The 18,549-nt window shown below is 42.6% G+C and overlaps 2 protein-coding genes across 4 annotated transcripts in view; one reads left to right on the forward strand and one right to left on the reverse strand.

The window, feature by feature from the left end:
- Positions 1-1,206: 1,206 nt before the first annotated feature.
- Positions 1,207-18,217, reverse strand: CCDC59 (coiled-coil domain containing 59). The gene is made up of 7 exons (XM_083182340.1): positions 17,714-18,217; positions 14,265-14,502; positions 6,762-6,806; positions 5,814-5,858; positions 3,853-3,897; positions 3,526-3,613; positions 1,207-1,523 (listed from the first exon to the last, which is right to left on the reverse strand). Exons 1-7 carry the CDS (start codon positions 17,997-17,999, stop codon positions 1,362-1,364), a joined length of 909 nt encoding a protein of 302 aa, XP_083038466.1. The 5' UTR covers positions 18,000-18,217; the 3' UTR covers positions 1,207-1,361.
- Positions 17,559-18,549, forward strand: part of METTL25 (methyltransferase like 25) — a 203,552-nt gene continuing 202,561 nt past the window's right edge. Inside the window, exon 1 of one of the 3 annotated variants that reach the window (XM_083182338.1) lies at positions 17,559-17,667. Coding sequence is in view for 2 of the 3 variants with exons in the window: in XM_083182339.1 (XP_083038465.1) it covers positions 18,204-18,241 (38 nt within the window). In the remaining variant the exon portion in view is untranslated. Of the gene's footprint in view, positions 17,668-18,105; positions 18,242-18,549 lie in introns of those variants that run through there. The other 2 variants (XM_083182339.1, XM_083182336.1) reach the window with 2 other exon arrangements.

Genomic DNA, 18,549 nt, shown 5'->3' on the forward strand with positions numbered 1-18,549 from the left:
GGGAGGGGGGGGGGGGGGGGAGTCGTGGGGGGGGTTTCTAGGCAGGGGATGCTTAGAGCATCCCAAAATGCGGTAAAAACCCTGGTAACGGGGTTTTTAACTGAATTTTTAGTTTAGAAAATCTCCCCCTTAGGCAGGTTTGTGATATAGATTGGTCAGTTCAAAAATTCTAATAATATTCTTGAGAACCCTTATTTACAGTCATTAAAATGCTTTTGCTAGAACATCATGGTAACTCTCACTGTAAAATCTACATTATGGAAATAATTTCTTGTAAGTCTTCTTAGTTGGTACTTGAGTCCATAAATAATACGGTTGACTCATAGCAGAGATAATAAACCCTTTTGGTTTGTACTTTTAATGTGGTAGAAAATATTGAACAAATAACCTAATTGAAAAAAAAACATGGTCACAGAATACCAGGCTCTTGCCAATTGGCCCACCACAGACATGCCAAGACTCTGCAAGAATCTGGTGCCCATAGCCATCCAAAGCATTGAAGGGAAAGTGGCAACTACCAGTGAGCTACTCTGAATCCAACCAAAAATACTAATATAATCAGACACCTACATGTATGCAACATACTTGTAGGTGATAAAACAAGTGGCAAATAAATGCAATTTTCTGGACCTTAATACATACATAGTACTCCTACAGAGGAAAATACAATTGGATCATACTATTGCTAAATAAAAATGGAGTTATATTGTTAAAAATTTTTATTAACAGTTTCTTATATAGCACACACATATTCTGCAGCGCTTACAGAGTATAGTTGAACATTCACATCAGTCCCTGCCCCAGTGGAGCTTACAATCTATATTCCCTACTACATGTACATGCACACTTTCTAGGGTTAATTTTTGTTGGAAGCCAATTGACCTACCAGTATATTTTTGGATTGTGGGAGGAAACCGGAGGAAACCCACGCAAACATGGGGAGAATATACAAACTCCGCAGTTAGGGCCATGGTGGGAATCAAACCCATGACCTCAGTGCTGTGAGGCAGTAATGCTAACCATTACACCGTCCATTATAGAAGTGTAATCACATTTGCATATACCTTTTTTTTATATTTTCAACTATGTGTAGTTATTTCCAGTAACTATTTAGCAGGGGATTTTTTTTATTTACACAAATAGCAATTTGTTGCTGCCAATTCAACAAGTTTGATTATCACTTCAAAAAAATCCAAGTAAAACAAATAAAAGAAAATCAAGTGTTTAATTTTTCAACTATTTCTTCCCTGGCAAAGTCTCACATGGGCGTAAAAATGTGTCGCAAAAAACCTCACAGAGGAAAAGGATGCAGTGTGACTGGTAACATAACAGACACTTTAAAGACAAACACAGGACATATACTATGATTGGTCCTGTATTTTTTTCAGCAAGTATTCCATTTGGACATTAAAGTTTGGCTGTCCTTTTCTTGTTTTTGTACTTAAAATTTTATATGCTTCCATTTTTTTCTGCTTGTAGAGTTTTAGCGCTTCTTCCCTTTTCTTCCTGTTGTTCTCGGCCTCCTACAGTACAAAAAAAAAGCAGATGATAAGGACTGAAGAAAACAATTTATTGCTTAATGGGCCCGTGTCACAAAGAAAAAGCAAAGTGTACTTATCAGCACAACATGGATTAAGCTGATGTTAGCCCAGCAACCAAAAGCAAACAATACACAAAAGATAAAAGGAGCCTCCAAAAGCATTACAAAGTTACGTTTTACATACATACATATGTAAAAATGCTTTGTTGGCTAGAAGGTTCGTAAGTGGGGAAAAGGGTACTTCTGCAAGAGCTTTTCTAACTGAAAATTCAACTTTTTGACCCGTCCCAGATGCAATTAGTGCACTGACCAAACCTAGTAATAGAGCTTCAGCTGCCTAATGGAGTAGGATGGAAAAATTATAGTTATCTTCTGCAGTAACACAAAATAATTAGTATTATTGTAAGCAAAAAACTAAATAGTCATTTTAGCACTTAACGTAGTCATAATATTCCACTTTTTCCCTGTAGGAGACTCATGGACACTAATGAGCCTGTTGAGTGGTCGGACATACCCATGATGAGATGGAGAAAAAAAAAAAAAAGCAGCTATAGATTAAGGGGGGTATTCATTCCTTGTCGTGCTCCCGCAGCCATCTCCCGATGGGGGAGATGGCTGCGGGGCCCTATTCATTGCTGTCTTCCCCGACAGCATTGAACAGGGTTTCTCCACCGAACGAGCCCGACATTACAAGCTGTCGGGCTCGTTCTGCCGAGAAAAACAGGAAATAGGCGAGCTCCCGGCCGGATCTCGTCTATTTCCGTCCTCAACTCGCAGCCATGCCCCCTTCTCGCCGCTCGGGACATTAAATCCCGACCGCCGAGCTCCAGTCGAGCAAAGCGAGAACGGGACAGGGTCATGGCTGTCGAGCTTGCTCGACAGCCGTGCCCCTGACATTGAATACCCCCCTAAACATGAAACAACGTTTTGGGATGGCCCCTAATAGACAAGGTATAGGGTTTATTAACAGTTTCTATACAGGATTAGTAAACCGATGGGTATATAATCCATACTTCCCATGTATTCAACATAAATTTGTATTTATATCGGGGGTAGGAGGTTCTGTTTTAGTTCATGTCAAGGGGGGAGAGAAGCAGGTAGGGGTGTTTATTGGGATTCAGTACTGAATCCCGGCGTTCAGAATCCCGACGCCGGAATCCCGACAGCCGAAATGCCGACAAGGGGGGGGGGGGGGGGGGGGGGGAGTGGATCGCCCCCCCTTGCGGGCTCGCTGCGCTCGCTATGCTCGGCACACTAATTTATTCTCCCTCCAGGGGTGTCGTGGACACCCCTGGAGGGAGAATGTGTCGGGATTTCGGCGGTCGGGATTCTGAACGCCGGGATCCCGACCGCCGGGATTTTAACTGCATCCCGTTTATTGTATGTCTGGGGATGAGAAGTAATGAGGGGCAGGTAGTCTATGTCCTGAAGGGCATGCTGCCACACAACCCTTCAACCTAAGCCTGCACACATCAGTGAAAAAATATGTGGTAATTGCTTTGAAGACCCCCTTTCCTTTGGGGGAGGGGGGGGGGATACAAATTACTTTAGAGCATGCATTATATATTCCAGTACATAGGGCTTGATTCAGCATGGTTCATATACTGTATGTCCTACTGCTCACAGCAGCTTTGCACATGAGACTCACAGTGGCAGGTAACCCAGTAAGTATAAGGAAACTGTGAAAGCTACGCAGCCATTGTCCTTAGGATGTGCCCCCATTATCCCAAATGCTTGCCCACTCCAGCCTCATCCCTTCCCGTGAACGCCTCTGTCAATCAGGCAGCAGTGTTCGTATTTTAGGAAATGTTATCACAGGACTTATGCACATGTCCAGAACAGGTCCTGTGCAGTTTCCTGATACCAGCTTATGCGATCAGCAGTGAAACAGCCCTGCATGAATACAAATAGTGTCACACACCAGTGACAAACAAGACGCACAGAAGTAACTCAAACTAATGCACAGAAATGTTCAACAGCCTTACTTCTCTTTTTTTTGCACGTTCAAGTTGCACTCTTTCATATTCTTCTTTTGCCTTCCGATATGATGTTTTTTTAGATTTCTTGTTAGGTCTATAGATAAAAAAAAAAAAAAAAAAAATATTGAACATTTTTAGACAAAAAAAACCTCCAAAACATAACAATTTAAAAGAAACAAAAGAAGAAAAAGAAAAAAGATTGGTTGCTTTTTTTGATTTGGTTACAAACTCTAAACAAATCCAAAATTGTCGAAGGGGGAGGGGATATGCACCACAAAACACGGTTCCCTTTGTTTGTTACAAATAATTACTGTATGTACGCAAAGAAATTACCTTTCGGAAGATTGGTCCTCGTTATCCTTTGTAGACTTTTTCAATCTAAAAAGGAGGAATAGCAAAAAAAAAAAAGCAAAAAGTGAAAACACAAAACACTAATCTTTCCTTTAAAATAAACAATATTTTACTTACAAATTGTTTTCAGGATTTCATATAGTGAAAACATAACATGCACTGTGGATAAACTACAATACCCGGTTAACAAAATTGTAGGTTTACAAATAATCATTACATCTGCTATAAAACTACTAAATAAATGAAATAATGATTTAATACAGTTTAAAAAAGGCACATATCCTGTGTAACCCCCCCCCCCCCCCCCCCCCAGCAGAAAACTCTCAAATTGCACTAGCAATTAACATACCTTTGTCCAGTTAGCCAATATAATATCAAGAAATTAAAAAACAAATTTCCAATTACTGTACCAACTGAAGAAAGAATGAAGGAACTCCGGGCTCAACAGAGCCACCCAATGCATATTTTGGTAAAGGTCAATGTGGCGAGACACGCTTTATTTTCTGATGATGCAGATAAGGTTCTTGCACGAGTACAACGATCAGACTCCCACCACTATAGATCCGGGTACTATCCCCTCTACATAGTCTCATCTTGTCCCAACCAGGCTCCTTGCAGTGAGACTGCAACAAAGGCCACCTTGGAAGAAAGGTTATTTTCTTCCTTCCAGATACCCCACACCCCCATTTGTGAACATATTTCTCAAATAAATAAACAGAGGGCTCAGCGCTCACCATGGTAAACTTACTAGAGTAGGACTTGCAGTAAAATGTGGCCCCTTGATGGTGGGCTGAAGGGTTAAGTGCATTGATACATTTGTGAACTAAAACCCGATTCAGGGGGAAACGCAGGTGTTCAGAATTCTGATGTGGGCACTGTAAAGCAGGGAATTCCAACAGGGGTCAGGTAAGTATACTTACTTTTCCCCTGCCCCTCTAACCATCCCTCCCCGCAGCCTAACCCCAAACCTCTCACTCACAGTCTAACTCTCCTTAACTGTTAGTACTTAACCCCCATACCCCGCCGCCTAAATCTAACCCCCCCTTTTTTTAATGTTATTAGCGGTAACATAACCTGGGTTGTGTTGCCCAGTAATAATTACTCTGAAGGCTCTGTGAAAGAAGTCAAGTGACCCAGGTCCCATTCACACTATAGGGAGGAGGCAGTGTCCGCTGCAAGTGATGACACCTCCCCTGCCCCCTTTGTAAAGACAGCTTCCCCGGTTATTGTCAGATCGCTGTGGGAGCTAATCGTTTGCAAATGCCAAGTTGCTCCCAGGACGAACACAGCATTTGCAATGTGAAAGGGGTATTATTTAGCACTTTTTAGACCCGGGTTATTCCCGGATTGGTGCATTTTGGTGCCATATCGAACAACCTGGGTCACCTATGTAAAACAATTGTGATGTGACTTTAAATGTACTTTTTTGGCTCACATTTATGATGTTTCGCATGAAACAAAAGGATGGGCTGGGGAATGCTCTGAGTAGTGTAGAAATCATGGCTGACAGAGCACATCATAGCACACAGTGCTGACTTCATGATCGTTTCTGCTGTACTGCTGATGGATTCAGCCAGTGATTCTTAGTCACCCAGGGCCTGCAGCAGCTACCTTACATCCTCATCGCTCCAGAATGAAGGTGTCGCTGCTGCCTGCACCCGGGTTACTCGACCCAGGTTAAACATTCACAATGCCCAGCAACGTGTAAAACCCTTCTTTTTACCCAGGTAAGGTTGCCGTGTTGCTGGACACCGGTTTAGTGATGCCTCCACCAAAGCCCCCTGAAGAACATCAGCGACCTGGCTTATCAGTTAGCGCAAATGCCGATATGTCAGAATGGTAAAATGTAATTATAATAATAATTATAGAAATATATTTTATTTTGCTTGCTGAGCAATGAAACTTGGTTTGCCTTTGTTAAATGGAATGAAAAACACAATTACCTTTCACAAGGTTGATCCTTACTAGAGTTGGTATGCTGTTGCAATCTACAAGAAGTAGTAAATGAAAAATGAAATACAATAAAAGTAAAGCAATGCATGACCTTCAGAAATCTAGACTTACAAAGCATCTGCAATTGTAACTGGAAAAATACATCTTTGAGGGTAAAAGGAATGCTTATTCGGTCCAACCAGTCTCTAGCCTAGAGCACAAATTCTCAAATTCAGTCCTAAGGATCCCACACAGTGCATGTTTTCCATGTCTCCACATAAAACCAAGTGAAATAATTAGCTCCACCTGTGGATCTTTTAAAATGTTTCAGTCAGTAATGAGTGCACCTGCAAAACATGAACTCTGTGTGGTCCTGAGGACTGAATTTGAGAACCACTGGTCTAGAGCAGTGGTTCTCAACCTCGGTCCTCAAGGACCCCCCAACAATGCCCGTTTTCCAGGTCTCCACACAGAATCACAGTGCCAGTGAGTAATTAGTGCACCTGTCTATCTGTGAGGTGACCTGGAAAACATGCACAGTTGGTGGTCCCTGAGGACCGAGGTTGAGAACCACTGGACTAGAGGACCAAAGGATCATGTCCAAAGTTTAGGACTGAAAGCCAACCTTTCATTTGAAAGAAGGGAATACATACACTGGGTTGCTTTATTTTCTAATTACATCATTCTGGGTGCTATGCATTATTGTCAGCTTGTGACATAATCCTATAGTACTCTGACACAGACTGGAATAAAAGAAGGTATACAGTAGATTTAGGGAGCAGGGGTTCTTTCCAACATTTTCAATGATTAGCAGCCAAGCAATTTGCATTTTTTAAAATCAAATATATTTGGCAATGTCCACCCTGTGCAGACATGGTCAAGTTGGATATTTCTAAAACTATGAATGGAGCGGAGTGGTTTGTCACTGTTACAAGTCAGGACATGGACATACAAATTACCTTTCACAAGGTTGGTCATCGCTAGAATTTGTGAGGTGTGGTGAGCTAGAAGAAAAATAAACAGGGAAATGTAAATTATACAATTACATATTCAGGCAGTTTTGCATAAAAAGAAATAAGCAGAATGTATAGCTGAGTACAGTGGTTCCCAACCCCGGTCCTGAAGTACCCCCAACAGTGCATGTTTTGCAGGTCTCCACACAGAATCACAAGTGATATAATTAGCTCCACCTGTGGATCTTTTAAAATATGCCTGAATAATCTGTGCACCTGCTGGGTGCACCGTTGTGGGTACTTGAGGACCAGGGTTGGGAACCACTGGCTTAGTACATAGGTTCTCAAAGCCAACAGTGCAGGTTTTAACTCTGAGTGCCAACATCTCTATAAGACACACAAAAAATATCCACTAAAAATACCAGCGCAGCTCACATTTGTTATATACATTGAAATAAATGTTGTGCAAAAAAAAAAAAAAATTCCTATATAGGAGGTAAACATTACAGGTCATTATGATGGATAAAAATGTTTGCTTGGCAATTTGCATACCAATTTTGACAAAATCAATTTTGTACTAAGTCACCTGTGAACAAGCATAGATATGCTTAAAACCTTGAGGCCAGGAACCTCTGACTTAAATTTCACGTAATACAGGTTGAGTATCCCTTATCCACATTATTTTGAAAACCATACATTGCAGAAAGTGAAAATAGATATATTTTTTTGCTAAAAGCACTACTGGGGACAGCTTGCACTAAGTATGTGAAAGAAAATGATTGCTTGGTATTTAAATTCAGTGCCTGAGATAGTACACAAACTTTTTTCATGTTTTGAAACCTTGTTTTATGTACAAATAAAATACATTTGTGTGTTTTATGTGTTTATACAACATAAATGCAAGATACCTCAAGATGCATCATTGAATTATAAAAATATTCTGAAACATTGAATAATCCGTTATCCAAAATTCTTCTGGTCCCGAGTATTTTGTATAAGGGATACGCAACCTGTAGAAGCATAATTTATTATTCACAAAGTACAGTGGTGTCAAACTCATGGCCCTTCAGCTGTTGTGGAACTACACATCCCAGCATGCCCTGCCACAGATTTTATATAATGGATTCCAAAATCTGTGGCAGGGCATGCTGGGACATGTAGTTCCACAACAGCTGGAGGGCCATGAGTGACACCACTGACATCATATCTTCATTGCAGCCAACTCAAAAGCTGTATATAAAAATACTAAAGGCCCATAGACACTGGGTGATTTTGAGCTGAAAGCCGCTCAAAACACAAAGTTTGAGCGGCTTTCAGCTCAAAGCCCCCCAATGTGTACGGCCCGGCGATTAGCAGTGATGTGGGAAACCGCTCATCTGTATTACCAGCAAATGAGCGGCTTTGTGAACAGCTTTGTATAGCGCTGCTCTATTCAGCACTGGGCAGGGGGAAAGAGACTCAGTGTGTATTCACGGAGCGGCTTCCCCGCCCAGCGATGGCAGAGGTCATCGCTGTCCATACACGCTGGGCATAATCGTCCAACGTGTATGGACATTAAGAGCCATCAGATAACAATGCATACAAAAAAAAAATAATAATCTGGTAATGTATGGGAGCAAATGAGAAGCGAACATACGCTCCTAAACACTGGAAAACAGACAGTGGTCATTCAGACATATAGGGTAAGTCCAATCACTTTCCAGCATTTGGGTGCAAATGTTTATTTTCTTACATGCTCCCACAAATTACCCGATTTTTTTCCCCCATCAGATAAATTGGACAGATAAATCTGTAGATGTGTAACCAGCTTTAGGCTTTGCTGCCTGATGCAATATTTTACATTAATTGCAGTCTTAGGGCTGTCTTCGGGGACTAATTCGTACTAGTCACCTGCCCCTCAAAATGATGGAAAAACATAACCGTAATGTCAGCAGGAATGAACATCCAAACAAGAGCAACACCACACTTGCTTCATTGGGCGCCATCTGTCAGTCGCCGGTGCACAAAACACTTGAATTCCCCCATATAGGTAAGGAATAAATAGTGGCCGTAAAATGGTAATTATTATAGTAATATGTGGGGCATAGAACCTGTTATTTATCAGCAGCTGAAAGGGGATTACAAGAAAGAGGAATACAGATGGAACAAATTTTATTGCAAGAAAAAAAAAAACAACGAATATGTGCTACTGATTTCAAATAAGATAATTTCCATTAACTTCTGCCTGTTGCCAAAGTTAGGCACACTCGTTTGGTCAGTGATAAACAAAGACATTGCCCCAAATCAGAAACCGAAACCATCAGACTCCAAATAGTTACTAAATGCTTCCACAGCTTCTACCATGAAGCCAGGAAGTCTCATGGTACTTGTGTATTTTGGCGGCGCCCGATTTCAGCATCGTTCGATGAACGCATCGCATGCCATGTACCCGATGCGATTTTTGCCCCCTATACGATGAAAAATCGTATAAGCACCCTAAAGGGTGCTTTTGAGCACCCTAATGGGTCCTTACAATGTTAAATGCAACCCCACGCCACCCTCCCACTATAAACGTGAACCAGAAGCGTGGCGAGCCCGCGAGGGGCGGCGGTACGCGTCCTACGACCTTTTCATACCCCCACTATCCACGTCGGCGTGGAGTTGAGAATAGAAAGTGTGGCGAGCGCAGCGAGCCACCGAGCCCGAAGCGTGGGCTTCACAGGTGTCCGCGTCCCCTCGCCACGCGGACACCTGTGAAGCCCGCCAGGGGACGCGGATACCTGTGAAGGTATCCGCGTCCGCTCGCCACACTTTCTATTCTCAACTCCACGCCGACATGGATAGTGGGGGTATGAAAAGGTCGTAGGACGCGTACCGCTGCGCTCGCCATGCTTCGGGTTCACGTTTATAGTGGGGGGGTGGCGTGGGGGTGCATTTAACATTGTAAGCACCCATTAGGGTGCTTAACATTGCATAAGCACCCATTAGGGTGCTTATACAATGTTTAATCGCATCGCATCGTATGGCATTGTATGCCATGTACAATGGCATACAATTTGAAAATTGTATGCCATCGTACACTATGGCACGATATCGCGTCGCATCGCATATATGTTATGGTATGCGATGGGCGCCGCCAAAATACACAAGTACCAGTCTCATTTATTGTATTTATATATTTAAAGTTTCTTATATAGCGCAGCAGATTCTGTTGCGCTTTACAATTGTAGACAGGGATAAAACAATCTGGGTAACAGACAGACTTGGAGGTAGGATGGCCCTGCAGCAAGCTTACAATCTATAGGGATTTAGGAGGGAAACACAAGGACAGGCACCAGTAATAGCAGTCCCACAAAGTTGCAAGTCCAGAAGAAAAGCTATATAATACATAAGTGCCTCAGAGGGTTGTGTGTGTGGAACTTAAATATGATAGGCTTGCCTAAAGAGGTGAGTTTTCAGGGAACACTTGAAAGTTTGGAGGCTTGCTCATATATTAAACTGCCAAAGGAGGAATATTAAGGGACAGGAGATCCCATATTGCCATTGTGCTACAGGACAGCATCAAAGTCTGGTGGTGCAGAAATACAGGAGGCTCTTTGCAGTGAGTCCAGCGGTGCACAGTAACCAGAAGTTCTGTGTAGTCTAAACACCGCCGCACCCCAGGACAAACAGCAGCAGATAAACTGAAGAGGAATCCCTCTGGACAAGGAGGAGAATTTGGGAACTGGATCAAAGCATTTGTTCTCCCGCAGCGGAGAATAAGTAACGCAATACACCATATGCTGTTACAGTTACAAGGCTCAGGCAGTAACATAAAAAACTCATAGGACAACTCACTTGTTGGAATGAATTTAGATGCCAAAAATAACTAATTGGTGCACCAATAAATGAATGAAATGAGAACATTTATATTTCTCCTTTAGGAATTGATGTAGACTATAGGTGATCCACCGCTCAGATTGGAGATTTATAAGTATTCACTATATATTAGTGTACACATTATAGAAATTGGATTAATTATTTTTAAAAAGTTGTTCACTAAAAAGCAAACATTTTATTCACCTTGGAAAAAAGGTTGGGGTTTGTAGAATGATGGTGTCTAGAAGAGCCACCTATCAGAACTGCAAAACAAACGGCGCTCAAATGTGGTGGTAAATTTTAAACTCAAATGGTTTAGCAATATTTATCCACTGCTGCTGCAGGTGTTCTGGTGGGCTTTGCCGATACCCACACAAAAATTACAGCAAATAGGGAAAAAGAGGGGTTGACACCATGCGCTGCTAGTGGATAAGGATGGTTACCTTGCTGAATAGAAATGAAGACTGGACACAATGTATAATTATAAATTTATGAAAAGCAACATGCAAATATATAATTTAATAAAAACATATAGACAAAAATACATAGGTCGAGTATCCCGTATCCGAATATCCGTTATCCGAATTATTCCGAAAACCAGACATTCCAGAAAGTGAAAAAAAAAAATTGTTTTGCTAAAAACTCACTGGGGACATTTGTAACAGCATCACTGGGGACATGATATGTAACTGGCACTATATATGTACAAGAAAATGATTGCTTGGCATTCAAATTCAGTGCTGAGATAGTACACACATTTTGATTCACGTTTTGAAACCTTGTTTTTTGAACAAATAAAATATATGTGTGTGTATTTTATGTGGTAATAAAATATATTTGTGTGTATATTATGTGTTTATACAGCATACATGCAAGATACTTCAAAATACATCATTGAAATATTAAAATATTCCGAAATACGGAATAATCCGTTATCCAAAATTCTTCTGGTCCCGAGCATTTTGGATAAGGGATACTCAACCTGTATTGCACTAGTAGCAAAGCAATGATTATTAAAATATGCACGTTTGTGTACTACTACGTGAATCTATGTTTATCCTGTGCAACTGCACTTGGAGTTTAGCCAAGTTGATTTAAAGCACCAATGTGCAATAGTTCTCAGAATGTCTTAGGGTACTAAGGTTCAAAGTATAGGGTGCGGTTACACCTGGCCCATATTAGCATGGATTCAGTCCACGCAGAAGGATCCCTGGGCCCGTCAGTGCAAATACATACAGCATGTTATAAGATATTTTAATAATATCTCACCCTTTTAGTTGTTTTCAAAGTCCTGGTTTGCAGGGGAGCCCGATGTATGAGGTGCTCCACCCTGTCCAGTGAGCAATGTTTGGTTGCCTTGCGCCCAAGATGGTAAAGCGGTGTTAGAGCGGCTGTCAGGTGTTATTACCGGCTGTAGTCGGAGGATGATTTGCCGAAAGGGAGTCGTAGCGGCTTGGAGTGGCAGGCGGGTGCTGTAAATGGCTGTTGCCGAAAAGTGAAAGGCCCGCGGGGAAACAGTGCAGCTTGGGGCGGCAGGCGGGTGCTGTTTGTAGCTGTTTTAATAATCATTGCTTTGCTACTAGTGCAATATATGTATTTTTGTCTATATGTTTTTTATTAAATTGTATATTTGCATGTTGCTTTTCATAAATTATACAGTGTGTCCAGTCTTCATTTCTATTCAGCAAGGTAACCATCCTTATCCACTAGCAGCGCATGGTGTCAACCCCTCTTTTTATTCACCTTGCTGAGTTTATAGGCACAATTTGACCATATCAGCCTTATGGTTTTGGATTAGTGCAAGAAATATAGATTAATCTCAAAATGAGTAGCGACTTATGAGTGCCAACATTGTTGTGAGAGATGCTCAAAATATCTGCTAAAAACACCAGCATTGCTCACAGCGAATGTTCTTTTTAGCATCAATAAATAAATAAATAAATAAATAAATAAATAAATCAGTTATGTCAATTAATTGAAGGTTAGTTAAATATTGCACCAAAAAGAGAACATTCGCTGTGAGTGACACTGGTATTTTTAGCAGATCTTTTGAGCTTCTCTCACAGGAACGTTGGCACTCAAAGGGTTAAAAGCCCTTCCAAATTTAGTTTTGAATATAATTAACTAAGATCAGCTCGTTATGAAGAGCACCCCACACCCATGGGGCCATGCAAGCAGAACCGCCGTATTTAATACAAAAAGGCCAGGAAATCTCCATCTGATTGAGATCCTGGCCTCAGTATTTCTCCAAAACCCTAACAAAATGCCTACGTTTTAGGAAATAGATGTAGCCTCCCCTCTTAAAGCGCCACAGGGCAACAAACTGTTAACCACTGACTGTCTGCAACCATAGCGAGTCCAACAATGCAGGACCTGTGCTGCACATACGCAAAACGTGTCTGGCGAATGCACAAAGTACCGAACATAAGTACTTTGAATTTTGCGACACGCAACACAGTCCAGACTTGAATCATGCCCCTAATGAGACCATTTCAGAAGCTTCCAGACCATTTGTTCCCTAGTTCACTCACCTAGCCAATAGGAAATTGTTAAATGGTGTTTTCCAGAACATCTTTGGCTGATACAAACATCAATGTTTGCACTGAAAATTTATAAAGTAATAAAAAAAACATATTTTGGAATAATTTTGTTAAATAGGTGTTTAATAAGCATTCTAAACTGAATTCAATCAAAAAACAACCTGACTAGTAAGGACAAATTAAATTTTTTACCATCTGTGTTTATCAAGCTTATTTGATACTCTACTGCTGAACTACCACATAGTCAGATTAATATTTTATATGTATTATTGAGTATTGGTCTGCGTTTTGCAATGACAATCACAGTCAATGATTTTAAATATGACTGCAGGGCTGTGGCTTTTTAATACCTTTGTACGGTGTACCGCTCTTCACAGCAGCATGGGCCCTGGGTTAATTTTTTCCTTTTGGTTATGGTAAAAATGGTCGACGGTGTCCAAGTCTACAATTGAAAGGTCATCAGGAGATTTTCATATTTTTTAGGGATGTCAATTTGTATATTTCAGCGCATGGACTGCAAGTTAGTGGGAAAAAAAAATCACCCCCTGCCCAAAAAAAAACACAATTCCAAAAAACTTTGACATTCTCATGTGCCGTCCATTGCTATGTCAACCTTTCTATCAAATTGCCTAATTAACCTGCACTGTATTTCTCAAGATTGCACTTAAATTATGACAATGTGTTATGTTTTAAAATACACACAATAATTCCTAAGCCTTGTATGCATGGGGTCATACTAGCCAAAATTGCTGGTTAAATGGTCCCCTATTATTTTTCAGGGAAATATTGCTAGGAGTGCGCTCCCGCAACCAGCTCTGTACTGGTCGCTGGAGCATGTTCCTGTTATTGAGCCTTTTCATTGTTGTGGTTTTGAGAGAAGAAATTAAAAGGTTGCTGAAATAATTTTCTCCACGCGTGGATCTTTTAAATTGAGTAATGAGTGCACCTGTGCATCTGCCAGGTGACCCGGAAAACATGCACTGTTGGGGGTACTTGAGGACCGAGGTTGAGAACCACTGGTATAGACAAAGCATCTGACTTGAATTATTATGAATAGGTAACATTTAAGTGCTTTACTCCAATATTTACCATACACAAGGCATAAAAAACGTATATTTTTTTTTAATCTTACGTTAGTTCTGTATCCTCCTCTGAAGACAGAGAGGGCTGTGAATCTGTTTTTTGCTTTCTTTTTTCTTCTTCTTCTTTTCTCAGTTTCTCTTCTTCAGCCAAGTAGAGATGTTTGAGATGTTCAGGATAGGTGTCCGTGTACAATACTTCTTTAGGAACACTGGTCTTCTTTTGCTTTCTTAATAACTTCTTATACTCAAACTGAACTTTTTGTTTTCGCCATAAAGCAAAGCCTTGTCCTATAGGAGAATACAATTGAAAGCAGACATACATTAAGTTATATTATAAAGCTAAGTCACCAAGGCCAAATTATTTAAGAACAACTGTGACCAGGGTTGCCAATGTTTAAAAAGATTTTATGCAATTTCCACTGTTCGAGCCTCTTGTAAAAATAATTTTGAAAAAAAAAAAAAAAAATCGATTTTTAGCCAGCAGCAAAATTCTTGTCATTGAAATATAAAAGTTAATGCAGTGCTACAACGTTCTTGCAGGTGCTAGGTGCGATTTCAGCATTATACAATGTGCTATATAAACTATATAGCATGCGATTCCTGACAAAGAGTGTGATTTGAACTAGACAATGCGATGTAGTACAAAAATACCTGTCTGCACATACTTTTTTGCCTTTCAATATGGACAACACATCACAATGTAAAATAAACAGCAATTTGAACAAGACACAATGGGGTCTATTCAATGCCGTGGGTGAGCGGTGACAGCAAGCAGGGCTTCCTGCTTGCTGTCACCGCTCGCCCTGTCAGTATTCAACTCACCCCCCTCATACGCCAATTCCCCCTCGCTCCATTTTTTGAGCGAGAAGGAATGTTGAATAGGGCGAGTGGCCGGTGAGGAGGTTAAACAGCAAGCCTCGCTGGTTTTCTGTGATCCTCGCTGTTTAACCCCCTCGCCGGCTTCGGCGAGCGGCATTGAATACTGCCCAATTAGGGATGCCAATCCCGGGGCATTTTTTCAATCCCAGATTTCGGGATTGAAAAATGCTCAATCCCGGGATTCTCGGGATCCCGGGATTGGCATCCCTAAAAGAAAAACATGCCCTGTCCACCCATTTAATCGACATGGCAGGGGGGGGGGGTGGACATGGTCAGGCGGGCGGGCATCGACAAGGGGCGGGCGGGCATCGACATGGGGGGGTGGGCGGGCATCGACATGGGGGGGTGGGCGGGCGGGCATCGACATGGGGGGTGGGCGGTTATCGACATGGGCGGGCAAGCGGGCGGACAGAGCAGCGTTGCGGGGGGTGCCTGCTGCAGCCCCGCAGATTACCTTACATAGGCGGGCTGGAGTGGGGCACATAGCGCTGCGGACGGTGAAGCTTGCAGGAGGGGAGGTCAGTGCGGCCGGAAGCAGTCACCTGTGATAGGCTGCTGTGGCCTGCGCAGCGTGACAGTCAGAGGTCACGCTGCGCAGGCCGCACGCCGGGGTCGGGAACAGCCGGGCAGCTTCTGAGCGGGTGCTCAGAAGCTGCCCGGCATTAGACTGCGCGTGCGCAGTTTAATCCCGAAATCCCGGGATTGGATACTCCAATCCCGGGATTGAAATCCCGGACATTTTGGGGCCAAATCCCAGGATCCCGCCGATCCCGATCCCGGGATTGGCCACCCTATGCCCAATGTGATTTGAACTAAATAGTTAAAATCATGAAATATTATTGAATTCAAGTTATGCACTTAATCCAGTGGTTCCCAAACTGTGTGCCTATGCACCCTGGGGTGCCTGGGGTTGGCGGTCCAGGACCAATTCAAATTATTTATGGTCATTATAATAGGCAAAACCAGTGCTGGTGGCTACCAGTCATAAAATATGTGGATAAACAGAAACAAATATTGCCCCTCACCACATAATTAAATTTAAGTATGACATAGAAAAACAATTTACAAATTTTATTTCCTCTAAATTTCTGAATAAGAATATTCTGGTCAAGGGGTGCCTTGAAAAATAATCCTTAGAATCTAGGGCCCCGAGCTTCTAAAAAGATTGGGAACCACTGCCTTAATCTGTCACTGTACTATATGGGGAGAGTCCTACTGTGATTAATTTGGTGGCAAGAATTCACACAAAAGTACTCACTGCCCCACAGGGCAAGGAGCAATTTTGTGAGGAAACAGGCTAAAATCAGGGTGTGAAAATGGGTGTGATTGCTGACATTTAAACCAGGGTTGCCTACATTTAAAACGCCGTTTCAGGGAGATTATAGATGTTAAGGGGGGTGTCATGTTCCACTCCAAGGGTGTGTCTAGTGCCCTGTTGGCCCTACTTGGTGCTATGTGCACGTCTGGACCATTCCCCAGCAGTATGACCTAGTAGCACCAATATGGCAGATGCTGGGGTCTATGGCTACGTTGCACAACCCCAAGACCTCCACATAAGCCTGCACCCCATCTGCAGCACTTACAGGTGTGCCAAGGATGGGTAGTGGGCTGCTACATATGAGCCTCTTGCATCTAGTTTCAGATCAGATCAACACCTGCCCATGTGTCTTAGCGCTGCCGAATACCCGCTCATACACTGCTGCTGCTTCCACTGCCATTCCCACTGCATAGCTGCGGTGGCCGGAATTTCATGGGACAGCAGCAGGCACATCCTGAGGTACCCTGTAGTGCTTGTAGGGCCTGATCCCAGCACTTTGTGATTCACACTTGCAGTCTGAAGTTTCAGCTGAGTATCAAAGAACCGGGAGGATGATGGGAATTTTTGAGAGACCGGGAGGATTCAATAAGAAGGTGTGAAGGGTGTATGTCATACTTGCCTACTTTTGAAAACTAGTTTCAGGGAGATTATAGTTGGAAGTAGAATTTTTCACAGCGTCCCATTGAGGAGGCGTGTCATGCTCCACCCAAAGGGCGTGTCTAGTTCCATATATGGAGAGATTGTGAAAAGAGATTGTGAACATGGCACCTAGAAGCGTGGCTGTTTACTGCTACATCTAAGAGGAATATTTTAAAATGACTTATATCCAAATGTAGATGAGCCCCACAGCAGTTAGGAAGAGCTACTATACTTGGTAATGTGCTGGGAAATGGTACTGGTGATTCAATGTAAATGTATCTCTCTCTCATTCCTTTTTCCCCCCAAAATTTAACAGTGTAATGTGGGCTAGGTGAAATGAGGGCGATTGCTAGACTAATGAGGGAGATTGCTGCTATTTCAGGGAGTCTCCTGCAGAATGCAGGAAGGTAGGCAACTATGGTGTATGTGAGATGCAATTGCAACAGCATTTAAATCAGAGTTGCCTATGCGGGAGGGTAGGCAACTCTGATTTAAACACTTTTGCAACTGCCCACACAACTTCTCACACTTAATGGGATCGACCCATATATGTTAACATCTTAATATTGACAACTGAACATCAAAGCCGAGAAGGGACTACTACATTTGTTACAAAGGTACATTATGCCCTGCAAGCAGCATATACCAGGTCCCCTCCCTCACCTTCCCCCGCACTCCCTGCGAACACCTTCTGCTGCGGTCCCGGCCTCCATCTCTGCTTCGTGTTTCCAAAGCGCTGACTCTCCGAGCCCGGCCTCCTACTGCCACCCTGCGCCGGGAAGCCCCGGCCACCTCTCATCCCTCCCCTGCCCATCATCGGATGTCCTCTGCCACCGCCTCTAACGGGGGCCTTATGGCCGCCGCCCCCTCTCCCTTCCCGTCCCCTATTACTAACGGCCCCTCTCCCGTAGGACCCCCGGGCTCCCCTTCTAACGCTGGAGTCAGCCATCTTACTGCACCCGGCCGCACAGCAGGACTACAGCTACTACATGCGGCGGCGTGTCCGGGACTGATGACGTCACTCGGCGTACATGAGTAATACAATAGTAGTAGCAGTAGATGGGGGCGAGGCGGCGCTGCACTGTACTGTGTGTGACGTGTGACCCAGTATATCTATACTAGTAGTCCGGCTGTCAAAGGGAGTTTTTGGTTGATGCTGTATACCCAAATACACCGCCTCTCCACAGCCAGGTAGACATATAATAAAGTACCAATCACTATAAGCTCCCAACTGCCATGTTGCAGACTGGGTTTAAGAAATAACAGTTTGGAGCTGATTAGCTGCCGGTACTTTTTTACTCCATAACTCTCCACTTTATCACCTGTTAAGGATTAGGCTTGCAGCGGGATAACTTTATTTTGCTCTTTATTGTTAAATACATATTTTTTATTTTTTATATCAAAGTTCATGTAAAAAGAAATATAGTTCAGTCCAGCTTGTAAAATGGTCATAAAACACTGCAGCTAGTCAAAAAATAAATAAAAACAATACCCCATTA

This window comes from Crinia signifera, chromosome 4 (assembly GCF_055691185.1).
Source record: "Crinia signifera chromosome 4, ASM5569118v1, whole genome shotgun sequence".
Taxonomy (NCBI): Eukaryota; Metazoa; Chordata; class Amphibia; order Anura; family Myobatrachidae; genus Crinia; species Crinia signifera.